The 23602-nt window shown below is 42.0% G+C and overlaps 2 protein-coding genes across 2 annotated transcripts; one reads left to right on the top strand and one right to left on the bottom strand.

Moving 5' to 3' along the window:
- Positions 1-509: 509 nt before the first annotated feature.
- NDUFA1 (NADH:ubiquinone oxidoreductase subunit A1) lies at positions 510-4753 on the bottom strand. Its single transcript, XM_079911547.1, has 3 exons — positions 4548-4753; positions 3416-3505; positions 510-1049 (listed from the first exon to the last, which is right to left on the bottom strand). The coding sequence occupies exons 1-3, from the start codon at positions 4647-4649 to the stop codon at positions 1029-1031; spliced, it is 213 nt and encodes a 70-aa protein (XP_079767673.1). The 5' UTR covers positions 4650-4753; the 3' UTR covers positions 510-1028.
- Positions 4754-4765: 12 nt separating this feature from the next.
- On the top strand, positions 4766-6087 carry RNF113A (ring finger protein 113A). Its single transcript, XM_079911546.1, has one exon. It carries the CDS (start codon positions 4960-4962, stop codon positions 5989-5991), a length of 1032 nt encoding a protein of 343 aa, XP_079767672.1. The 5' UTR covers positions 4766-4959; the 3' UTR covers positions 5992-6087.
- The last annotated feature ends 17515 nt before the right edge of the window (positions 6088-23602 follow it).

Below are 23602 nucleotides of genomic sequence, written 5' to 3'. Positions count from 1 at the left end.
GTCTCCTGTATTCCTATCTGTACTACCTGCCCTCTCTCTTCCTTTCCAGAGATAGTTCTCATAACAGTCAGCAAAATGAGCCCTGTGTAGCACTAAATAAAGACTAGAGGTTGTATTAAATTTGTAACCATGACCACAGCTTTCCTTAAACAGTTTCATCATCACAGGGTGGCACAATATACAGTATTCCTCTAAGTGGGACTGCCACCTCCTTCCTCTGTAAGCCCTGTCCTGTAAGATGAGGTCAATGGAAACTATACAGTGCAGGTGTGTTTAAGGTCACCAGCAGATCAAATGTTAAACTAAATAAAAGATGGGGATGACAAATAACTTAGTTTTCTCACCCAGAGGTCCTGTGGTCACCTGGGGTGTTGATCTGTACACATGGAGTATCACCATCTTCACAGTAGTTACACCCTTTCAGATCTTCATCTTATCTGAACATGCAATTCTTTATTTCAAATGGTTGGTACACTCATTTTAATAAACATAATCACTGTTGTTTCTGCTCTACACAGCAATCTAAAATAAAAATCAACACTTAAGTGAATACTATGTGCTGGATACAGAGTGCATGAAAGTTGAAGGTGCGGTCTGGAATTTTAAGCACATAGTATTCACCCAGAAAAGGAACTAGAAAAAAAACAAAGTACTACTTTTTCTGTGTTCTCCTAGCAATCTCTGAAGAAACAATGGTTTTCAGTAATATTACAATAGCAGGAACTACCATTTGTGACACATTAGGCACCAGGCACAGTGATCGGCACTTGGTGTACATTATGTCTCTAATTTTACAAGCCTCAGTTGCCTTTAGTTTTTTTAAAGTGATAAGGCTACATTGGGTAGACTGCTTGATCTTGTGTAGTACCATTCTAAAAAGTAAAGAAAACCTCTGATTTTACTTTTTTGTTTTATTTTTATTACACACTACAAAATACACTGCATGCTACACAATACACTGCATAACCGTCTAGCAGGGGTAGACAAGCGTAACTGAGTTATTTTTCATCAATCAGGAAAATGCTTCCTTAATCAATGTTCTCCAAACCCTGAAAAACAGTTTAAAAAGGATGATGTGAGAATTCTGTTCCTGTCAAAGATGTACATGTACTATAACCTACAATGATTCCTATAACCTATAATGGCTCCTAATTTTCATTTTCTGACAGTAGCAAACATACCACTTTATATGAAAAGACAACCCCCCCTTCCACTTGCAATCAAGACTAAAGTAAAGCAACTATTTACCACCTGGATCCTTCTACAAAGCACCCTCAGCGTCAGAGGACAGTAAGGTAAATCCATTTTATAAAATAACAGCCAACATCAGGAAAGATATTATTAGCCCCATTCTACTTTTTTACAGGTGAAAAAAATGGAGGCTCAGAGAGATTTAAAGTCCCTCGTTTAAGTCAGTAAGGAAGCAGTAGAGCCAGAATTCAAGTTCAGGGACCCCCAACTCCAGAACTCTTGCCCTGTAAGCATGACACTATTCAGAAGACCACTCTATCTTACTCAGTTCACAACCAAATACTTCAGAAACAACAAAGTAAAAGAGTAATCAGTGATGACATTTCTTCCAGGTGTTAAAATAACACATTCCACGTATTCCGTTTCAATTGAAGGAAGAATCACCTTGAGAGAAATTAAAATTGCATAGTCCTAGGAGCCACCTTGTAAAAATCCTAATTCATTTGGTCCAGTCAGGGTCCTAGGAATCTGTATTTTATCTCACATGCCAGGTGATCCTGATGGCATACTTTTTTTTTCTTTTTTTTTGGCTGTGCGGCTTGCAGGATCTGAGTTCCCTAACCAGGGATCGAACCCGTGCCCCGTGTCCCTGCCCCTTGCAGTGGAAGCTCAGAGTCCTAACCACTGGACAGCCAAGGAATTCCTCCCCCACTCCCCCTTTTTTTGGTTATTCTTGAACCATACTTTGAGAAATACCACTCTAGATGAGTAGATATCTATCATCATGTTCATCAGATTAGATTCTCAAATAGCACTATACTGAGAGGCAGATCACATAGGTTGAGTCCTTATACTATAATTTAATCACTCTGACCTTCTGTTTTCTAATCTATAAAATGGAATTAATATTTACCTAGATTTGCTGTGAAGGGTGAATCAGCAAGGAGAAAGTATAAAATAGTAAAATTTTTACAAGAATAATGAGGATGAACTCCTACAATATATAAGAACATACTATTAAGTTGAACCATATGAAAATGCTACTGCTTGGCCATTTTTTGTTTGTTTGTTTGTTTGTTTGCGGTACGCGGGCCTCTCACCGCTGTGGCCCCTCCCATTGCAGAGCACAGGCTCCGGACGCGCAGGCCCAGCAGCCACGGCCCACGGGCCCAGCCGCTCCGCGGCACGTGGGATCCTCCTGGACCGGGGCACGAACCCGCGACCCCTGCATCGGCAGGCGGACTCCCAACCACTGCACCACCAGGGAAGCCCTGCTTGGCCATTTTTGACCCACAAAAACAGCAGTTTCATATGATTCAATCAAATAAAAAATTATAGTAATTCTTTAATGTACTGGTGCAGGAACTGGCAAACCAATGGAGTATAGAAGAGTGCATTCATGAAACAGACCCATGTGTATATGGAAATTTAGTTTACTAGAGTGGTATTTCAAATAAAAAATGGACTTTTCCATATGTAGATAACTGTGACAACTGGCTGTTTCTTGGAGAAAACTAAAGTTAAATCCTTGCTTCACATTATACCCCAAAATGACCTGTAGACAGGTCAGAGCACTAAATGTAAAAAAGACTTTAATGGTATTTGGAGAAACTGTAGAAAGATATTTTTAGAATCTTGGGTACAAAAGTCATTTGTAAACAAGATATAAAACCCAAAATCCAGAACGATAAAAATATGATAAACTGAACATCAAGATTAAAAACTATCTGATCAGCTCGGTGCTTTGTGACCACCTAGAGGGGTGGGATAGGGAGGGTGGGAGGGAGGGAGATGCAAGAGGGAAGAGACATGGGAACATATGTATAACTGATTCACTTTGTTATAAAGCAGAAACTAACACACCATTGTAAAGCAATTATACTCCAATAAAGACGTTAAAAAAAAAACTATCTGATGAAAGCCACCATAAAGTAAAAAAGACAGCAGACTGAGAAAAATATTTGCCACATATAAAAGAGACAAAAGATTAATATCTGTAATATATATATAAGAAGCCCTATAAATCAAAAAGAAAAAGACAACAGAACAAGAAAGGATATAGGCAGATGATCCACATAATAAGAAATGCAAAGGATCATTAAATATGTAAAAGACAGTGCTATTTTAGTTTGCATTTTCCCAGTCTGCTGTAAGACCTTTGGCAAAACATTAACCAGAATGCACCTCAACCCTGACAGATGGGCTAGCGTCAGAGCCATCTTACCTTTGATACATAGTAACGATTAACTCCAGAGATGCGCCTATCTCTTTCCATCAAATTCCACTGATATGAATAATGGGCAACCCTTTTTTCCTACAATTAAAAGAAATTGTTATTGTAGTTTACAAAGATGAGTGACCCAATAGAGGGATATTTATAAGTGACATTCCAGAAAAATGGAATCACTGATATAAAAACTAAATTAACAATATAAGACCAGAATCCTAAATAAAATCGGACCACTAAACTTTAGAGCTAAGATGGTAACCATGAGTTCTTACACTTTCTATTTTAACCAGCATCATTTTTTTTCTTTCCTCCTTTCTTTTTTTTTTTTAAAGTCATGACTACTTGTTCCCTTTGGGGACCCTAGTGAGAAGAAACGACAGTGGTAGATCACAAGTGAAAGACAATCACAAAACCAGAAAGTAAGTACATTTATACTCTGAGATAATGTGAAGGACTAATTAGAGAGGAAAATCACAAATCCTAATGTGAAAAACAGGAGCATGACCTAAGTTCCTAAAGGCTTGCAAGAGAAAGTGGGAGGATAAAAAAATGTCAAGGTAAAAAAAACCTAATTAAGGGGAATTTCCTGGAGGTCCAGTGGTTCGGACTGGGCACTTTCACTGCCCGAGCGGGGTTCAACCCCTGGTCGGGGAACTGAGATCCCGAAAGCCGCGCGGCGCAGCCAAAAACAAAACAAAGGCTAGAAAAAAGTGAAAAACATGAAGATACCAAGATATGGATGCGAGAAATTAAACCCAAAATCCAGCAAGAAAGGAGACCAGAGGTCAGAGGGAGTGGGGCCAAGACTAATCGACGCCTCTCTCCTCTGCCTAGCAGTTTGGACCTACCTCTTTCAATCTCCTATCTTTCCAGCCCCCAAAACTCTACTCCGCCCTCCTGCCCACGCTTCACCTAGCAGCCAGCTGTTTCTTGCTAAAGTAGAATACGGTTCCCGTCGGCTTCGTTCCACAAGCCTCTGCTTTTAGGCAATAAAAAGAAAAAGGGCCGATCTCGGTATTCCCCATCTCGGAGAGAGGCTCCGGGTTCTAATGGGTTCCCGACCCCACCGCCCATTTCGTAACGCCAGCCGGTGGAGTCAGCCGCCGGGCCGGAGAAGCCGCCTTACCTTGCCCCCGTTAGTGAACCTGTGGATGCGTGCAGTGGCCATTCCCGGGATGAATAAGCACACGGCCATGACGGCGATCCCGGGGAGAATCTCGAACCACATCGCGACACCGTTACCAAGGCCAAACACTTCCTTCCACGCTCCTTAAAGGTGACCCGGCTTCAATCCCTTTCCCGTAACTTCCGCGGCAGCGAACGAGCGGGGCGGAGTCATGTACGCGGAGGAAGCTACGGAACGCGGCAGGGCCCAAGCGTGGCGCGCGCCTGCGCTCTCGCACACTCTTGCTCCCACAGTCATCGTTCCGCAGCGGATTTTGCACCGACTCGCGGTCAAGTGCAAGACGTGCAGTGACGTGAAGCAGCTCCGCGCCACCCAGCAGGCCACAGCCGTTTCGGAGCTCGAAACTCTTAAAATGGCAGAGCAACTTTCTCCAGGAAAGACGACAGACCAGGTGTGCACCTTTTTTTTCAAAAAGCCTGTGCGAAAAGGGGCTGCAGGCCGCAGAAAGCGCCCGGTCTGCAAACGAGAGTCCGGAGACAGCAGCAGCAGTGACGAAGGCAACACTGTGATCCGCCCGGAAAAGAAGCGGGCGACCCACAATCCGATGATACAGAAAACCCGTGGCAGTGGTAAACAGAATGCGGCTTACGGCGACCTGAGTAGCGGAGAGGGGGAGGGGGAGAACGAGCCCGAGAGCCTCGGCGTGGTGTATAAGTCCACTCGCTCGGCGAAACCCGTGGGGCCAGAAGATATGGGGGCGACTGCTGTCTACGAACTAGACACAGAGAAGGAACGTGACGCGCAAGCCATCTTTGAGCGCAGCCAGAAGATCCAGGAGGAGCTGAAGGGCAAGGAAGATGACAAGATCTATCGGGGAATCAATAATTATCAGAAATACATGAAGCCTAAGGATACGTCTATGGGCAATGCTTCCTCCGGGATGGTGAGGAAGGGCCCCATCCGAGCTCCCGAGCATCTGCGTGCCACCGTGCGCTGGGATTACCAGCCCGACATTTGTAAGGACTACAAGGAGACTGGCTTTTGCGGCTTCGGAGACAGCTGCAAATTCCTTCATGACCGTTCAGATTACAAGCATGGGTGGCAGATCGAACGTGAGCTTGATGAGGGTCGCTATGGTGTCTATGAGGATGAAAACTATGAAGTGGGAAGTGATGAGGAGGAAATACCATTCAAGTGTTTCATCTGTCGCCAGACCTTCCAAAACCCAGTTGTCACCAAGTGCAGGCATTATTTCTGCGAGAGCTGTGCCCTGCAGCATTTCCGCACCACCCCGCGCTGCTATGTCTGTGACCAGCAGACCAATGGCGTCTTCAATCCAGCGAAAGAATTGATTGCTAAACTGGAGAAGCACAGAGCTCCAGAAGAGGATGGTGCTTCCGATTTCCCAGAAGATCCCGATGAGGGTCCAATTCCCATTACTTAATTTTCCCATTATTCTCAAATCTCAAAATAAATGTTTTTTTGTTTTGGAAATCTTAATTTGTGTCCTTCCTTTCTAGGGAAAGTGAGAGTAAAAGGCGGGTGGTGAAGTAGGGTGCTGGATGGATGGCTTGTAAAAGCACCAAGGTAGGTATAATCTGGATTTTTACCTGGTATAAATGCTGCCTGTGTGTAACAGATACTTTTCAAAACCCTTTAGCATAAATTTGGGGGATGGGAGAAGTTCGAGAAAAGAGCTAGAATTTGCTTGAAGTGACCAAAGCTGTGATGAAAGCAAGAACTGGACCTATTTATTATATCACATTTTTGCATCACTTAATAATTTACAAAAGTACTTTCATACATTATCCGTCTTGGGAGCGCGTACTACTTCAAAATACACCCCAGCCGGGCTTCCCTGGTGGCGCAGTGGTTGAGAGTCCGCCTGCCGATGCAGGGGACGCGGGTTTGTGCCCCGGTCGGGGAAGATCCCACATGCCGCGGAGCGGCTGGGCCCGTGAGCGATGGCCGCTGAGCCTGCGCGTCCGGAGCCTGTGCTCCGCAACGGGAGAGGCCACAGCAGTGAGAGGCCCACGTACCGCAAAAAACAAAACAAAACAAAATACACCCCAGCCAAGGTGTGTCTGTTGGGGGTTGAGGGCAGCAGTGGGAGTGGGAGAATTGGGTCGGGAGACTGGTAGCTATAGCCCCACAGCCTGTGCGTATGGGAGATGCTCCTTGCTCTCCTTAAAGCACCTTTAGGTAACCCCCTGCCATGGATGACTGAAATGGCCTATGCTCCGTGGTCCAGTATGACAGCCACTACACTAGCTTCGTGTGGCTGTTCAGCACTTGAAATGTGGCTGGTAGCCACCGTTTTGGACATGCAGTTCTACACTGAACTTGTGAACCTGCAGAGGGCAAAAATCTAACATTTTATGATCCATTGTCTGAAACTGTGCTCTCAGACCCTGTAATAGAGCTGATCACGCCCTATTAAAGTTAATCTATGTACCTGTGTTCCCAACTAGTTTGTGAACTCCTCAGTGACCAGGCCAGTGCTTGGCATATAATAAGCACTTAATAAATAAACCCACAGAGGTTTGAAAAAGGAGATCAGGGCCAAAGCCTTGAACCCAAGCCGAGGAGCTTTGACTATATTCCGTTGGTAATGACGAGATAGAGACTTGGGGAAGGGAACACAATCAGACTTTTTTTTTTTAATGTTACTGTGGTTGCAGGCTATTGGATAGATGGCAGGGAGATGGAAGGGAGGGAGGCCAGTTAGGGAAAATGACTAGTAAATTTTTCTTGATCTGACTAGAATTTGGGCTGATCCCAGGAAACAGATGTAAGAATAAATTGTGGGTTAGTTTCTATATTCATATTCATTAGTCCATTTAAAGATATTCTTTGAGCAACTCTGTCAGGCACCATGCCTGGCATACAGGATATTAGCAAACAAGATAGACATAGCCCCTTACCTCATGGAGCTGGACATCAAACAGTGCAGGTGTGATGAGTACAAGAACAAAAGTGCAGTGGGTTGATCTCTCAGGATTAAGCCGATCCCAGACTTTGGGAGAGTTCAGAATCAAACTCACTTGATATAATGTGATAACATTCTTTAACAGAATGTATTAAGTACAGTGGGGATACATGAGAAGCCTAGTGGGAAAAGGGCTAAAGAAAGCATCACAGAAAACAGCATTTAAGAGATGAGACAAAAAAACAGCAGAACAGGAAAGAGGAAGTTGTAGAGGCAGATGGAGAAAGAGAAGCTTACACTGAGGTGGAACGCAAAGGAAGACAGTGTTCTAAAAAGTGTCATGGAAGGAAACAGGACAATGACTAGCAAAAATCAGTGGTGTACTCAAGGTATTTTTCATGTTTACAAAGTTTATGATTAAAGTTTTTAAAAGAAATATTTTTATCACGTTTAATTAAATGGTGCAACTTCATTTCATAGGTGAAAACTAAATAGTTATTCCTACAAATTAAAAAAAAATTAAACATGGAGGGAGTTCCCTAGTGGTTAAGACTCCGGGCTTCCACTGTCGTGGCCCGAGTTCAGTCCCTAGCTGGGGAACTGAGATCCCGCAAGCCTTGTGGCGTGGCAAAAAATAAATAAATATGGGGGGGGGAAGAAAGCATGCCAGCAGAGATGAGTTGCAGCTGGACTCTGAAGGCGCTAACCTAGTCTGAGAGCTCAGAGGAGGCTCCCCTAGGAGATGACCCTCAAATTGAGACCTGAAAGGGGGGTGGTAGGAAGAGTATCACAGTCAGAGGGTTAGTATACACCAAGGACCTGAAGTGAGGGACTGGCTTCAGCTAAGAACTCAAAGCAGACCAGGATGCTGGAGGCAAAAGACAGATGGTAGTCAGTGCCAAGTCAGCCACATTGCAAGTCATGTTAAGGACTCTGGACTTTATCAGAAGGGCAAAGGGATGCCATCAAAGGGTTTTAAGAAAGAAAGTGAGATGATCAGATCTGAATTTTAAAAAGATAATTCTGCAGTGTGGGAAATGGATTGTGGAGACTGGACACAAGCCAGAGAGATCAGTTAGGAGGCTCATGCACTAGTCCAGGCGATATGATGGCAGACTGGACTAGACCAGAGGCTGTGGACATTCATTTAATAAATAGTTTTTGAGCACCCACTATATGCCAGGCATTGAGTTAAGCACTGGAGATACAGCCAAAGCAAAAGCATTCAAGTCCCTGCACTCTAGAACTTACATGAGAGAGACTAACAGAATTATACATGCATAATATATAATAGATTGAGCTAAGTGCTATGAAGAACAATGAAGCAAGGTAAGGGGATGAGAGTGCAGGGTGGGGGGGCATGTTATTTTATATAGGGTGGTCAGGGAGCGCCTCTTCTGATAAGGTGACATTTGAGCAGAGACCTAAATGAAGCAGATATCTGGGAGAAGAGCATTCCAGACAGAACACCAAGTGCAAAGGCCCTGAGGCAGGAAAGTGCCTGACGTGTCCTAGGAACAGTGAGGAAGAAATGTAATTATCTGTTTTGGGAGCCCGTACAGAGTAGACTGAAGGAAGAGGAAAGAACTCTAAGATTAGATAAGAAAGGTAATGGCGGGGGCGAGGGCAGACTGTGTACAGCCTTATGAGCCATTGTACGAACTTGAGTTTTTATTCTCAGTGACATGGAGGGTCACTGGGAGGTTCTGAGCAGAGGACTAACATGATCTAACACTGGCTTTAAAAAGGATCCTTCTGGAACTTATGGGGGATAATGGAAATGTTTTATATCTTAACCGGGGTATTTGTTACACAGGTGTCTACATTTGTCCAAACTCACTGGACTGTACATGTATGTGCATTTCATTGTATGTGATTATATCTCATTAAGAAACACCTTCAGATCAAAGGAGAAAAAAAAGAAACTGGTTGCTATGTCGAAAATAAACCAGGGCAGGAGGGTCAAGGGATGAAGCACAGAGATCAGTTAGAAGGCTACTGCTGTTGGGACTTTGCTGGTGGTGCAGTGGGTAAGAATCTGCCTGCCAATGCAGGGGACGTGGGTTCGAGCCCGGGTCCGGGAAGATCCCACATGCCGCGGAGCAACTAAGCCCGTGCACCACAACTACTGAGCCTGCGTGCTAGAGCCCACGAGCCACAACTACTGAGCCAGCATGCTGCAACTATCGAAGCCCGTGTGCCTAGAGCCTATGCTCTACAACAAGAGAAGCCACTGCAATGAGAATCCTGCGCACTGCAACGAAGAGTAGCCCCTGCTCGCCACAACTAGAGAAAGCCAGCACAGAGCAATGAAGACCCAACTCAGCCAGAAAAAAAAAAAAAGGTTGTCCAGGTGAGAGATGGTAAGTGCCTCAAGCCAGGTGGTGGTGAGAAGGGGTCAGATTCTGAATGTAGTTTGAAGGTAAAACTGACAAGTTGTCTTGACAGGTTAGATATGAGGTGTAAGACAGAAGAGTCAAGGTGACTCCAAGATTTTTGACCTGAGCAACCAGGTGGAAAGTGGTACCACTTAGTGAGATGGAGAGAGGCACATAGAGAAAAGTGCATAAAACATAACTTTGCAGTATAACAAGTAGTTACATAGGAACCCCTTGCATAACCACCACCCAGGTCAAGAAATACAAAACTGACAACACTCAAGAAGCCCATCACATTATCCAGATTCTCCAGATGACACACACAGGTAACCACTACGCTGATTTTTATGGTAATCACTCCCTTGCTTTTTTTCCATTGATCTTCCTCTTTAGCTATTTATCTCTCCTTCCCTCTCGCCCAACCAAGAATAATGTATACTTAATGTCTTTTGTTTCTCTCCCATGTACTCTTCTTTGTAACAGCTTTATTGAGATATAATTCACATATCATATAATTCACCATTTTAAAATATGCATTTGAGTGGCTTTTTGTATATTCACCAAGGTTGTGCAACCATCACCACTATCTAATTTCAGAAAATTTTCAATACTTCAAAAAGAAAAGCAATACCCTACACCTGAAACTGACACAACATTGTAAATCAACTATACTCCAATAAAATTTTTTCTAATTTTTTAAAATTTAAAAAAGTTTGCTAATAAAAAAAAATAGAAAGAAAAGCATACCCATTAGCAGTCACTCTCCATCCCCCCAGGCAACCAGTAATCTCCTGTCTCTACATATTCACCTCTTCTGGACATTTCATATCAATGGAATCATATAATATGTGGCCTTTTGTGACTGCCTGCTTTCACTGAGCGTGCTCTCAACGTTCATCCGTGTTGTACAGTATATCAATACATTCCTTAAGGGGGCTGAATAATATTCCATTTTATGGTTATACTATATTTTGTTTACCCATTCATCAGTTGATGGACTTTAGGTTGTTTCCACATTTTGGCTATTATGAGTAATGATACATTCATGTACACACATTTCTGTGTGGATGTGCATCTTCATTTCTCTTGGGGAGATACCTAGAAGTGGAAATGCTGTCATATGGTAACTGTTTAACCTTTTTTAAAACATTTTTTTTAACTGAAGTGAAATTCACATAACAAGAAGTTAACCGGTTTAAAAGGAACAGTTTGGTGACATTACCTCTATATAATTCCAAAACATTTTCATCACCCCAGAAGAAAGCCTCATACCCATTAAGCAAATGATCCTCATTCTCTCCTCCCAGCATCTCCTGGCAACCGCCAATATGCATTCCGTTTCTGTGGATTTAGCTATTCTAGATACTTCATATAAATAGAATCATATAATATGTAGTCTTTTGTGTCTGGCTTTCACTTAACATAATGTTTTCAAGGTTCATTCACATTGTAGTATGTATCAGAACTTCCTTTTTGAGGCTGAATAATATTCCATTGTATGTATATACCACAATTTATTATCCATTCATCTGTTGATGGACATTTTTTATTTTCCACCTTTTGGCAATTGTGAATAGGGCTACTCTGAAAATGTGTACATATCTCTGAGTACCTGTTTTTCAATTCTTTTGAGTATTCACCTAGGAGTAGAATTGCTGGGTCATATGGTAATGCTATCTTTTTTTTTTTTGGCCGCGTTTGTTCTTCCTTGCTGTGCATGGGCTTTCTCTACTTGTGGTGAGCAAAGGCTATTCTTCATTGCGGTGCACGGGCTTCTCATTGCGGTGGCTTCTCTTGTTGCGGAGCACGAGCTCTAGGCGCGTGGGCTCAGTAGTTGTGTCTCACGGGCTCTAGAGCACAGGCTCAGTAGTTGTGGCGCACAGGCTTAGTTGCTCCGCAGTATGGGGGATCCTCCCAGGCGAGGGATTGAACCCGTGTCCCCTGCATTGGCAGGCAGATTCTTAGCCACTGTGCCACCAGGGAAGTCCCTGGTAATGCTATCTTTAACTTTTTGAAGAACTGGCAAACTGTTTTCCACAGCAGCTGTGCCATTTTATATTCCTGCCAGCAATGTAAGAGGGCTCCAATTTCTCCACATCACCAGCACTTACTTCCTTTTTTTTTTTTAATAGCAATCCTAGTAGCTGTGAAGTGGTATCTCATCATGGCTTGGATTTGTACCTCCCTAATGACTAATGCCGACCATCTTTACATGTGCTTGTTAGCCATCTGTATGTCATCTTTGGAGAAATGTCTATTCAAGTCCTTTATCCATTTTTTAATTGGTTTCTTTGACTTTGGGTTGTTCAGTTGTAAGAGTTCTTTATATATTCTGGATACCAGGCCCATATCAGATATATAATTTGCAAATATTGTCTCCCAACCTGTGGGTTGTCTTTTTACTTTCTTGTTGGTATTCTTTGAAGCACAAAAGGTTTTAATTTTGATGAAGTACAATTTAACCATTTTTCTTTTGTTATTCATACTTTGGCATCACATCTGAGAATACATAAATCTGATAAATAAATCTGAAGTCATAGAGATTTACCCCTATGTTTCCAAGAGTTTTATAGTTTTAGCTCTTACTTTTAGGTTTTTGATACAATTTGAGTTAATTTTTGTATATGGCATGAGATAAGGGTTTGGTTTCATTCTTTGGCCTGTGGCTATCAAGTGACCTAGCACCATTTGTTGAAAAGACCATTGAATGTTCTTGGCAGTCTTGTAAAATTATCAGTTGACCATAGACAGATGGGCTTGTTTCTGGACTCTCAATTCTATTCCATTTATCTATATATCTATTTTTATGCCAGTACCACAAGGTCTTGATTACTGTTGTTTTGTAGAAAGTTTTGAAAACAGGAAGTGTGAGCCCTCCTATTGTTTTGGATATCCTGGATCTCCTGCAATTCCTTATGAATTCCTTATGAATGTTTGAGTCAGCTTGTCAATTTCCACAAATAAATCAGCTGGAATTTTGATAGAGATTGCATTGAATCTGTAGATCAACTTAGGAAGCACTGCCATCTAAATAATATTAATTAATATCGTGAATTCCCTGGCAGTCCGGTGGTTAAGACTCCACACTTTCACTGCTGAGGGTCTGGGTTCAATCCCTGGTCAGGGAATTAATACCCTGCAAGCCTCATGGCGACGTGGCCAAAATAAATAAAGTAACTAAAAAAATTAATGTTAATCTTCTAATCAGTGAACACAGGATGTTTTTCCATTCATTTTAATCTTTAATTTCTTTTACAGTTATTCATGGTATTCATTTATAATCCTTTTCATCTTTATAAGATCATCAGTAATGTCCCCTCTTTTATTTTTTTTATTTTTTTGGCCGCGCCGCACAGCTTGTGGGATCTTAGTTCCCCGATCAGGGACTGAACCCAGGCCCTGCAGTGAAAGTGCCGAGTTCTAACCACTGGACAGCCAGGGACTTCCCTATTCATTTCTGATTCTAGTAATTTGAGTCCTCTCTCTTTTGCTATTTATTTATTTAGTCAATCTAGCTAAAAGTTTACCAATTTTATTGATCTTTTCAAAGAACCAGCTCTGGTTTCATTGATTTTTCTCTATTTTTCTGTTCTCTCTTTCATTAATTTCCCCTCTAATCTTAATTATTCCCTTCCTTCTGCTTGCTTTAGGTTTAGTTGGAAAAGACACTTTTCCAGTGTGTTAAAGTAGAAAGTTAGGTGATTAATTTGAGATTTTTCTTTTTTTAATCTACAGATTTAAAGCTATAAATTTCCCACTAAGCACTGCTTTTGCTGCATCTCATAAGTTTTGGTATGTTGTGTCTTCATTTCATTCATCTCAAAGTACTTTCTAATTTTCCATTTGACTTCTTTGATTCATTGATTGTTTTAGAGTATGTTGTTTAATTTCCATATATTTATAAATTTTCCAGTTTTTCTTCTGTTATTGATTTCTAATTTCATTCCACTGTAGCTAGAGAACATACTTTGTATTCTTTCTATCCTTTTAAATTTATTGAGGTTTGTTTTATGGCCTATCATTTGGTCCATTCTAGAGAATGTCCCATGTACACTTGAGAAGAATGTACATTCTCTTGTTGGGTGGAGGGTTCTAAGAGTGGGATGTGTCTCTTAGATCTATTTGGTTTATAGTGTTGTTAGATTTTTCTATTTCTGTGTTGATCTTCTGCCTACTTATTCTATCCATTATTGAAAATGGGGTATTGAAGTCTCAAAAATTATTGAATTGTCCATCTCTCCCTACATTCCTGTCAGTTTTTCCCTCATGTATATTGGTGCTCCTTTACTAAGTGCATATATTTTATAATTGTTATATCTTCTTGATGGATTGAGCCCTTTATCATTATAGAATGTCCCTCTTTATCTGTAGTAACACTTTTTTGTTTTACAGTCTATTATGTCTGATATTAGTATAGCCATTTCAGCTCTCTTGTGGTTGCTGTTTACATGATATATCTTTTTCAGCCTATTTATATCTTTGAATCTAAAGTGTGTCTCCCGGGAATTCCCTGGCAGTCCAGTGGTTAGGACTCCTTGCTTCCACTGCAAGGGGCACAGGTTCAACCCCCGGTCAGGGAACTAAGATGGCACAGCCCCCCCCCCCCCAAAAAAAAGGTGTGTCTCCTGTAGACAATAACAGTTGGATCTTGTTTTTTTACCCAGTGTGACAAACTTTATCTTTTGCGTTGTTTAATCCATTCACATTTACTGTTACTGTTGATAGAGTTGAATGTATGTTTGTATTTTACTTTTTTTCATTTATGTTCCTCTGTTCCAACTTTACTGCTTTCTTTTGCATTAAGTGAATATTTTTCTAATATAGCATTTTAACTTCTTTAATGATTTTTTCACATTTTTGGAATTATTTCCCTAATGGCAGCTCTAGGGTTTACCATTCATGTCTTTTTTCTTTTTGGCTGTGCTGGGTCTTCATTGCTGCGCACGGGCTTTCTCTAGTTGCAGCAAGCAGGGGCTACTTCACTGCCATGCTTCGGCTTCTCATTGCAGTGGCTTCTCTTGTTGTGGAGCACAGGCTCTAGAGTGCGTGCCACAACTACTGAGCCCACGTGCCACAACTACTGACACCCATGCGCCTAAAGCCTATGCTCCACAACAAGAGAAGCCACTGCAGTGAGAAGCCCGCTCACCACAACAAAGAGTAGCCCCTGCTCACCACAACTAGAGAAAGCCCGCGCACAGCAACGAAGACCCGATGCAGCCAAAAATAAAATTAATTAATTAGGGCTTCCCTGGTGGCGCAGTGGTTGGGAGTCCGCCTGCCGATGCAGGGGACACCGGTTCGTGCCCCAGTCCTGGAAGATCCCACATGCCGCGGAGTGGCTAGGCCTGTGCTTCGCAACGGGAGAGGCCACAACAGTGAGAGGCCCACGTACCGCAAAAAATATATATATATATCCTTTATAAAAAAAACCTCAGATTTATACTAATTTATACTAATTTATTTCCAGTGAGATATAAAACATTCCTATATACTTCTATACCCTTTTGCCCCTTTTTGTGATATTACTGTTACACATATTACATCTATAAATGTTACAAACTAATAATACATTATTATATTACTTTATATAATTTTATGACTTTTACAGGAGCTAAGAAAAGAAAGGAGAACAAGTATATATTTATACCTTCTGTTATATTAACCTTCTTTTTATCATTTTTCCTTAGCCCAATACATCTTTGTTCCACCCACCTCCTTTGTGCTACTATTGGAAAATATATTACATTTCTATGTTATAGGCCCAACAATACACTATAGACATATCATTTTCTACAGTTAATATATAAACTGGTTAAGAGAAGAAAGGAGAAGAAATATGCATTTATATTGTCTTTAATAATTATACAACTACTGTTGGTTTGTAACCTCAGGAGTTCCCCAGGTGAAATCTGAAATTGGCCCCCTTACATGGAGGGTAAGGAGATACCAATGAAAGAGGCAGACCACTCCAGATTTGTAGGTGGCAGTTTTAATAAGCAAGGGAACTTACATAGGAGGCGTGTCTTGGGTGGTTGCAAGCTAAGTAAATCTCTGCATCCACCCATCAGAATCTTAAAAGTTTACATAGAGGCCTTAACAGGGTTCAGTCACATATTCAGTCCAGGTGGTCTCAACAATTCAGCATTACTCTCTCAAGGCTACATTCTTGAAATGGCACCTAGTGTGGGAATGGTGGGTAGAATACATATTCCACTGACTCAGGTAGTGGGGATAAGGAGCCTCTAATTGCCTGGGTCCAGCTTTCGGGTCAACCAACGATCACATCTTGATGACCTCCTCCAACAATTACCTTTACCTTTGTTCTTTGGGGTTTTTTGTATGGATTTGAACTAATATCTGGGGTCACTTGATATCAGCCTAAACAACTTCCTATTTCTTGTAAGGTAGGTCTACTAGCAATGAAGTCTCTCAGTTTTTATATACCTGGGAATGTCTTTATTTCACCTTCTTCTTTTTTTTTTTTTTTTTTTTGTGGTACGCGGGCCTCTCCCTGTTGTGGCCTCTCCCGTTGCGGAGCACAGGCTCCAGATGCGCAGGCTCTGCGGCCATGGCTCACGGGCCCAGCCGCTCCGCGGCATGTGGGATTCTCCCAGACCAGGGCACGAACCCATGTCCCCTGCATCGGCAGGCGGACTCTCAACCACTACGCCACCAGGGAAGCCCCACCTTCATTTTTGAAAGATAGCTTTGCTCAATACAGGATTCTTAGTTGACTGTCTTTTTATTTTTCTTTGAGCACTTTGAATACATTGTCCTACTTTCTTCTGGCCTCCACTGTTTCTGATGAAAAGTCAGCTTTTAATCCTATTGGGATTCCCTTGTAAATGATGAGTCATTTTTCTTTTGCTGCTTTCGAGATTTGTTCCTTGTCTTTATATTTCAGCATTTTTATTATGATGTGTCTGTTTATGGATCTTCTTGCATTTGTTTTACTTGGCGTCCATTGAGCTTCCTAGATGGGTAGATTGTTTTTCAATAAATTCAGGAAAGTTTTTAGCCATTATTTCTTCAAATATCTTTTTTTCCCTCCTTTCTCCCACTCCTCTCTTTCTGGTACTTCTGCTACGTATATGTTGGTGTGCATAATGGTGTTCCATATTTCTCTGAGGCTCTTCATTCTTTTTTCTCTCTATTCTTTGGATTGCATAATCTCTATGAATATATCTTCAAGTTTATTAATTCTTTCTTCTGCCAATTCAAATTTACTGTGGAGACCTGTTATATAGGCAGAATTGTTTCCCTCCCAAAAGTCATATGTTGAAACCGCCAGTACGTCAGGATATGACTATATTGGGAGATAGTGCCTTTAAAGAGTTGACTAAGGGGGAGGACTAAATTGGGAGATTTACACACTACTATATATAAAATAGATAACTAATAAGGACCTACTGTATAGCACAGGAAACTCTACTCAATACTCCATAATGACCAGGACTTCCCTGGTGGTCCAGTGGTTAAGACTCCATGCTCCCAATGCAGGGGGCTGGGGTTCGATTCTTGGTCAGGGAACTAGATCCCGCATGCCACAACTAAGACCCGGCACAGCCAAATAAATAAATAAATAAATATTTTAAAAATACTCTGTAATGACCTATATGGGAAAAGAATCTAAAAAAGAATGGATATATGTATATGTATAACCGATTCACTTTTCTGTACAGCAGAAACAAACACAACATTGTAAGTCAACTATATGCCAATAAAATTTTTTTTAAGATTGATTGGGAGTTTGGGATTGACCTATGCACACTGCTATATTTAAAATAGATAACCATGGAGGGCTTCCCTGGTGGTGCAGTGGTTAAGAATCCGCCTGCCAATACAGGAGACACGGGTTCGAGCCCTGGTCCAGGAAGATCCCACATGTCACGGAGCAACTAGGCCCGTGTGCCACAACTACTGAGCCTGCGCTCTAGAGCCTGCGAGCCACAGCTGCTGAAGCCCGTGTGCCTAGAGCCCATCCTCTGCAACAAGAGAAGCCACTGCAATGAGAAGCCTGCGTACCGCAACGAAAAGTAGCCCCTGCTCGTCGCAACAAGAGAAAGCCTGCACACAGCAACAAAGACCCAATGCAACCAAAAATAAATAATAAATTATTTTTTAAATAATAAAATAAAATAAAACAGATAACCAACAAGGACCTACTGTAAAAAAAATTAAAACTCAGTGGGATGAATTGGGGGACTGGGATTGACATATATACACTAATATGTATAAAATAGATAACTAATAAGAACCTGCTGTATAAAAATAAAATAAAATAAAATTCAAAAAAGAATTAAAACTTAAAAAAAAAAAAGGTGACTGGGCTTCCCTGGTGGTGCAGTGGTTGAGAGTCTGCCTGCTGATGCAGGGGACACGGGTTTGTGCCCCGGTCCGGGAAGATCCCACATGCCGCGGAGCAGCTAGGCCCATGAGCCATGGCCGCTGAGCCTGTGCGTCCAGAGCCTGTGCTCCCCAACGGGAGAGGTCACAACAGTGAGAGGCCCGTGTACCGCAAAAAAAAAAAAAAAAAAAAAAAAGGTGACTAAATTAAAACAAGACTGTTAGGGTGGGCCCTAATCTAATCTGAGTGGTGTCCTAATTTTTTTTCTTCCAGTATTATTGAGATATAAATGATATACAGCACTGTGTAAGTTTAAGGTATACAGCATAATGATGTGACTTACATACATCATGAAATGATTACCACAATAAGTTTAGTGAACATCCATCATCTCATATAGATACAAACTTAAAGAAATAGAAAAAAATGTTTTCCTTGTGATGAGAACTCTTAGGATTCACTCTCTTAACAACTTTCATATATAACACACAGCAGTGCTAATTATATTTATCATGTTGTACATTACATCCCTAGTACTTATTTATCTTATAACTGGAAGTTTATACTGTAAACAGAGAATGTGGCCTGCCATTCCAGTTCTACAAGGATCAAGTCATTGGCCACTGCAGTCACTGACCTACAAGGGCACCCTGAAAGGAATTCAGGATGAAGCATTGTGTGTTTTGGATATATGAGCCCCTGGATAGTTAAAATGCATATGTAAGGAAGAATTTCAATGACACCATATGCTCGCACCTTCCCATACTTAGAAAAGTACTAAAATCATTGACTGAGATATTTGATCCTCATGAGCAGTAAACCTTTACCGAGATCTTGACTGCACTATATATGCTGGCTCTTCCCCTACCTCTTCGGAACTGTTTCTCAGAGTTATCTGAGGGGCTATCTCCTGGGCTACAGTCCTCAGTAAGACACGGAATAGACTCAGCTCACAGCTCTTACATTGTATGTGTTTTTTCCAGTAGCTTTAGACTACTTTCACCCAACTCTCCCTCCCCCCCAACTCTGGTAACCACAAATCTGATCTCTTTTTCTAGGAATTTGTTTGTTTTTGAAGTATAATTGACCTACAACACTATGTTAGTCGCTGGTATACAACATAGTGATTCAATATTTATATACATTTCAAAATGATCACCATGATAAGTCTACTTACCATTGAGCAGTATCCTTATGAGAAGAGGAAATTTGGATACAAAAAGAAACAACAGGGGCACATGGACACAGAGGAATGACCATGTGAGAACACAGTTAAAGATAGCCATCTGCAAGCCAAGGAGAGAGGGCTCAGAAATAACCAAACCTGGGGATTTCCCTGGTGGTCCAGTGGTTAAGACTCCACGCTCCCAATGCAGGGGGCCCAGGTTCGATCCCTGGTCAGGGAACTAGATCCCACATGCTGCAACTAAGAGCCCACATGCCGTAACCAAGACCCAGCACAGCTAGATAAATAAATGGAAGGAAGGAAGGAAGAAAGAACCAAACCTGCTGACACCTTGATCTTGGAATTCTAGCCTCCAGAACTGTGAGAATATAAATACCTGCTGTTTACGCCACCCAGTCTGTGGTATTTTGTTATGGCAGCCCTAATAAGGTAATATAAGACCCTCTAGTGAGTTTTTCTTTTCAGTTACTGTACTTTTCAACTCCAGAATTTCCAGTTCTTTTTTATATATAATTTATATTTATTGAATTCTCTATTTGATACATTGTCTCATACTTTATTTCTTTAATCATGGTTTCCTTTAGTTCTTTGAATGTATTTATAATGGCTACTCTGAAGCCTTTGTTAACTCTGACATCTGGTTACTCTCACAGGAAGTTTTTGCTACCTGCTTCTCCCCACCACCCTATAGTGTATGGGTAATACTTTCCTGTTTCTTTGTATATCCCATAATATATTTTCTTTGGAAACTGAATGTTTTAGGTAATATACTAACTATGGGTGGAGGCCCCCCAGCCACCACTCTGGGCTTATTATTGTTACTTGCTTAGTGAATGGCTGGATCATTACTGAAGTCTATCCCTGCTGTCCCGCCACCCCCCAGTGTTAATCCTCTGATGTTGGTCCTCAAGGGGTGCGGCCTTGGGTGAACCCTTAGTCTCCCAAGATGACAGTGGTTTTGACAGGTTTTTCTTTGTCTCTTTTCCTGACAGTGCCCAGCTGTTAAACTCTGTTTGCAAAATGATTGTTCTATTGTCTTCAACACCCTGGGGCATAAATTGCTCTACTGTCCAAATTACATTTTTCAGTATTTACCTTACTTCTCTGCAGCATACAAATTAGAGCTCCTTTGTTTTTTTTGCGGTACGTGGGCCTGTCACTGCTGTGGCCTCTCCCCTTGCGGAGCACAGGCTCCGGACACGCAGGCTCAGCGACCATGGCTCACGGGCCCAGCCGCTCTGCGGCACGTGGGATCTTCCCAGACCGGGGCATGAACCCGTGTCCCCTGCATTGGCAGGCGGACTCTCAACCACTGCGCCACCAAGGAAGCCCCTCCTTTGTTTTTTGTTTGTTTTTGTTTTTTGGCCATGCTTCATGTGGGATCTTAGATCCCTGACCAGGTATTAAACCCACACCCCCTGCACTGGAAACATGGAGTCTTAACCACTGGACAGCCAGGGAAGTCCCTAGAGCTCCTTTGGAGGAACAGTTCCTGAGATCAATGTTTGAGAGTTGTTCTGAGCCTAGGAGGGCTCCTCCCAGCCATCTCCTTACCCAGTTCTCTCTTGTAGATGAGGTGGCCTACAGTTTAGTTTATATATCTCCACTGAACCTACCAAACTCCTCCCAAAGGCCACTACCTCCACTGTTTTTGAGAATACCCTTAAGCTCGAACTTCCTATTCTGTGTTGCTGATGAAGTCAGTTCCTTTGGGAAGAGATTATGGACTGTTTTGTAACCTTCTCCCCCAAAGAAAAATCTCCAAGCCAAGACTATGGGATTGAGGGGCGAGGTTGCTTCTCTCTGAGCAACATCCCCACTTTAGGACTTAAGTGCTAGGTAGAGGTGGGGTGGTAGCCTCAGGTCTTCTCAGCTTGCCTCTGCCAGTGTGGAACCACCATACCAGCCTGGGCAACGGTAATCAGGGTCCCAGTATTTTCAGCCCAACCATGCTCAAGGTAGAGCTTCTGTCCCACCAGAGGGGGCTGGGTGAAAGAAGGGACCCCTACCTTTCAGCCACATTACCCCAGAACTTAGCCTCAGCAACAGGTAGCTAGCTGGAGGCAGGATGAAAAATGGTGATGTCCCACCCCTTCTGGGAAGATAGTCCTCTATGGGAGCTGCATAGAGGGCGAGCCCTGTATTCTTGGCTACACCCATCTGGAATGGAGCTTCCATCTCACTGAGCTGGGAAAGGAAGGGAGAGAACAGTCCTGGTTCAAATACCACAGGCTCTTGCTGTTCTTATGGAATCCTAGTAGATATTCTTGAATAGATATTTTCTTCATTTGGTGTATACTCTTAGGATTATTTCCAGAGACTGTAAATGGTTGTTGCTTTTTAATAATCTTCACCAGTTTCACTGGGGAGTGGGTCCATGGAGCTCCTCATGCTGTCTACAAGAATGCAATCTCTCCTCCCACTTCCTCTTTAGCTCACCAAAAAAGCCCTCTTTGGGCTTTACCATTTCTCAGGGACATTATTAATGCTGACCAATATCTTGTTTCCCTTCCTTATGGGGCATAGGGAGACTACACTTCCCAATACTCTTGTATTACACAGTGCCACATGACTAGATCTAACCAAGGAAATGTGAGCAGAAGCAATACGTGCACAAAGCCTCTATGTGATTCTCCAGTTTCTCTCTTCCTCTGCTCAAGTGAACTTGGAAGCCTCAGGTTGAGATGGTGAAGTTAACATATCAAAGCATATTCAATTGCTTAGTCAAGCCAGGGAAGGCAGCTGTTTTTTTTTTTTTTTTTAACATCTTTATTGGGGTATAATTGCTTTACAATGGTGTGTTAGTTTCTGCTTTATAACAAAGTGAATCAGTTATACATATACATATGTTCCCATATCTCTTCCCTCTTGCATCTCCCTCCCTCCCACCCTCCCTATCCCACCCCTCTAGGTGGTCACAAAGCACCGAGCTGATCTCCCTGTGCTATGCGGCTGCTTCCCACTAGCTATCTATTTTACGTTTGGTAGTGTATATATGTCCATGCCACTCTCTCGCTTTGTCACAGCTTACCCTTCCCCCTCCCCGTATCCTCAAGTCCGTTCTCTAGTAGGTCTGTGTCTTTATTCCTGTCTTACCCCTAGGTTCTTCATGACATTTTTTTCCTTAAATTCCATATATATGTGTTAGCATACGGTATTTGTCTTTCTCTTTCTGGCTTACTTCACTCTGTATGACAGAAGATGTGGCACATATATACAATGGAATATTACTCAGCCATAAAAAGAAAGGCAGCTGTTTTGAGGAGTTGTCTGGACCTGCTGCAGACTTTGGATGAAGGAGAAAGAGACTCTTATCTTACACCATTGAAATTTCTGGTATTGTCTGTAGTTGCAACATAGCCTAACCTATCCTGATAAATTCAGCACTCCAGGGAATTACCTGGAGGTCCAGTGGTTAAGACTCGGCTCTTTCACTCCCGTGGCCTGGGTTTGATCCCTGGTTGGGGGAACTAAGATCCCACAAGCCGTGTGGCGTGACCAAAAAAATAAAAAATAAAGGGCTTTAAAAAAAAATTCAGCACTCCACTGTAATGACGTTTGCTAAGGTCACTCAGCCTTAGCAAAAGGTTTATACCTTTCTAAGGTACGACCCAGTTCCAAATTACATTTTTTAGTATTTACCTTGACTTCTCTGCAGCATACAACTGCTACTATTTATTGAGACACACGTGACTAGCATTTTATAAACATTATCTAATGATAATAAAACAAAATCAAACTTGTCAGATTGTGGGTCCTAATTTGGGGGTGGTGGGAACTAAGTCACGGTGGCAGAGAAGTTAGCACCTGTTTCTAGAAAAATAGCCCATGGTTGAGACCGCTGGTCTAGGTATACCACACAGCCAGCATTTCCTAACATGACATGCTGTTTCATACCTCTGATAATTTGCATAAACTATTTCCTTTGCCTGGAATATCTTCCCCCTCCTCCTCTGTCTGACAACTTTTGTTAATGGTTCAAATACCTGCTTTAAAGCAATACTTCTTGGGTAAAGTCTTTGTTTCCCGTGTTAATTTCATTTTTTGTAGCTCCAGTGCCTAACACAGTTCCTGGCATAGAATAGATGCTGAATGAAAAAAAGGTAAAAGAAAAAAATAGGTGCTGAATAAATGTTTGCTAAAAGGATTAATCATCATTATTAAGAGATTTTTATTGAGCTCCTTGTGAGCACTGAATTTCATAAAAGGTAT

This window comes from Stenella coeruleoalba (assembly GCF_951394435.1).
Source record: "Stenella coeruleoalba genome assembly, chromosome: X".
NCBI lineage: Eukaryota > Metazoa > Chordata > Mammalia > Artiodactyla > Delphinidae > Stenella > Stenella coeruleoalba.
Note: the sequence above shows the minus strand (reverse complement) of the source record. Positions and strands in the feature narration are given on the sequence as shown.

Bases quoted from the DNA above. Each gene is read 5' to 3' on its own strand.
- NDUFA1 (XM_079911547.1), bottom strand. From the start codon at position 4,649: ATGTGGTTCGAGATTCTCCCCGGGATCGCCGTCATGGCCGTGTGCTTA. The intron at 3,506-4,547 runs GTAAGGCGGCTT...TTTTAATTGTAG, and splicing joins GGTTCACTAACGGGGGCAAG to GAAAAAAGGGTTGCCCATTA. The intron at 1,050-3,415 runs GTAAGATGGCTC...ACTGTTTTTCAG, and splicing joins ATCGTTACTATGTATCAAAG to GGTTTGGAGAACATTGATTA.
- RNF113A (XM_079911546.1), top strand. From the start codon at position 4,960: ATGGCAGAGCAACTTTCTCCAGGAAAGACGACAGACCAGGTGTGCACC.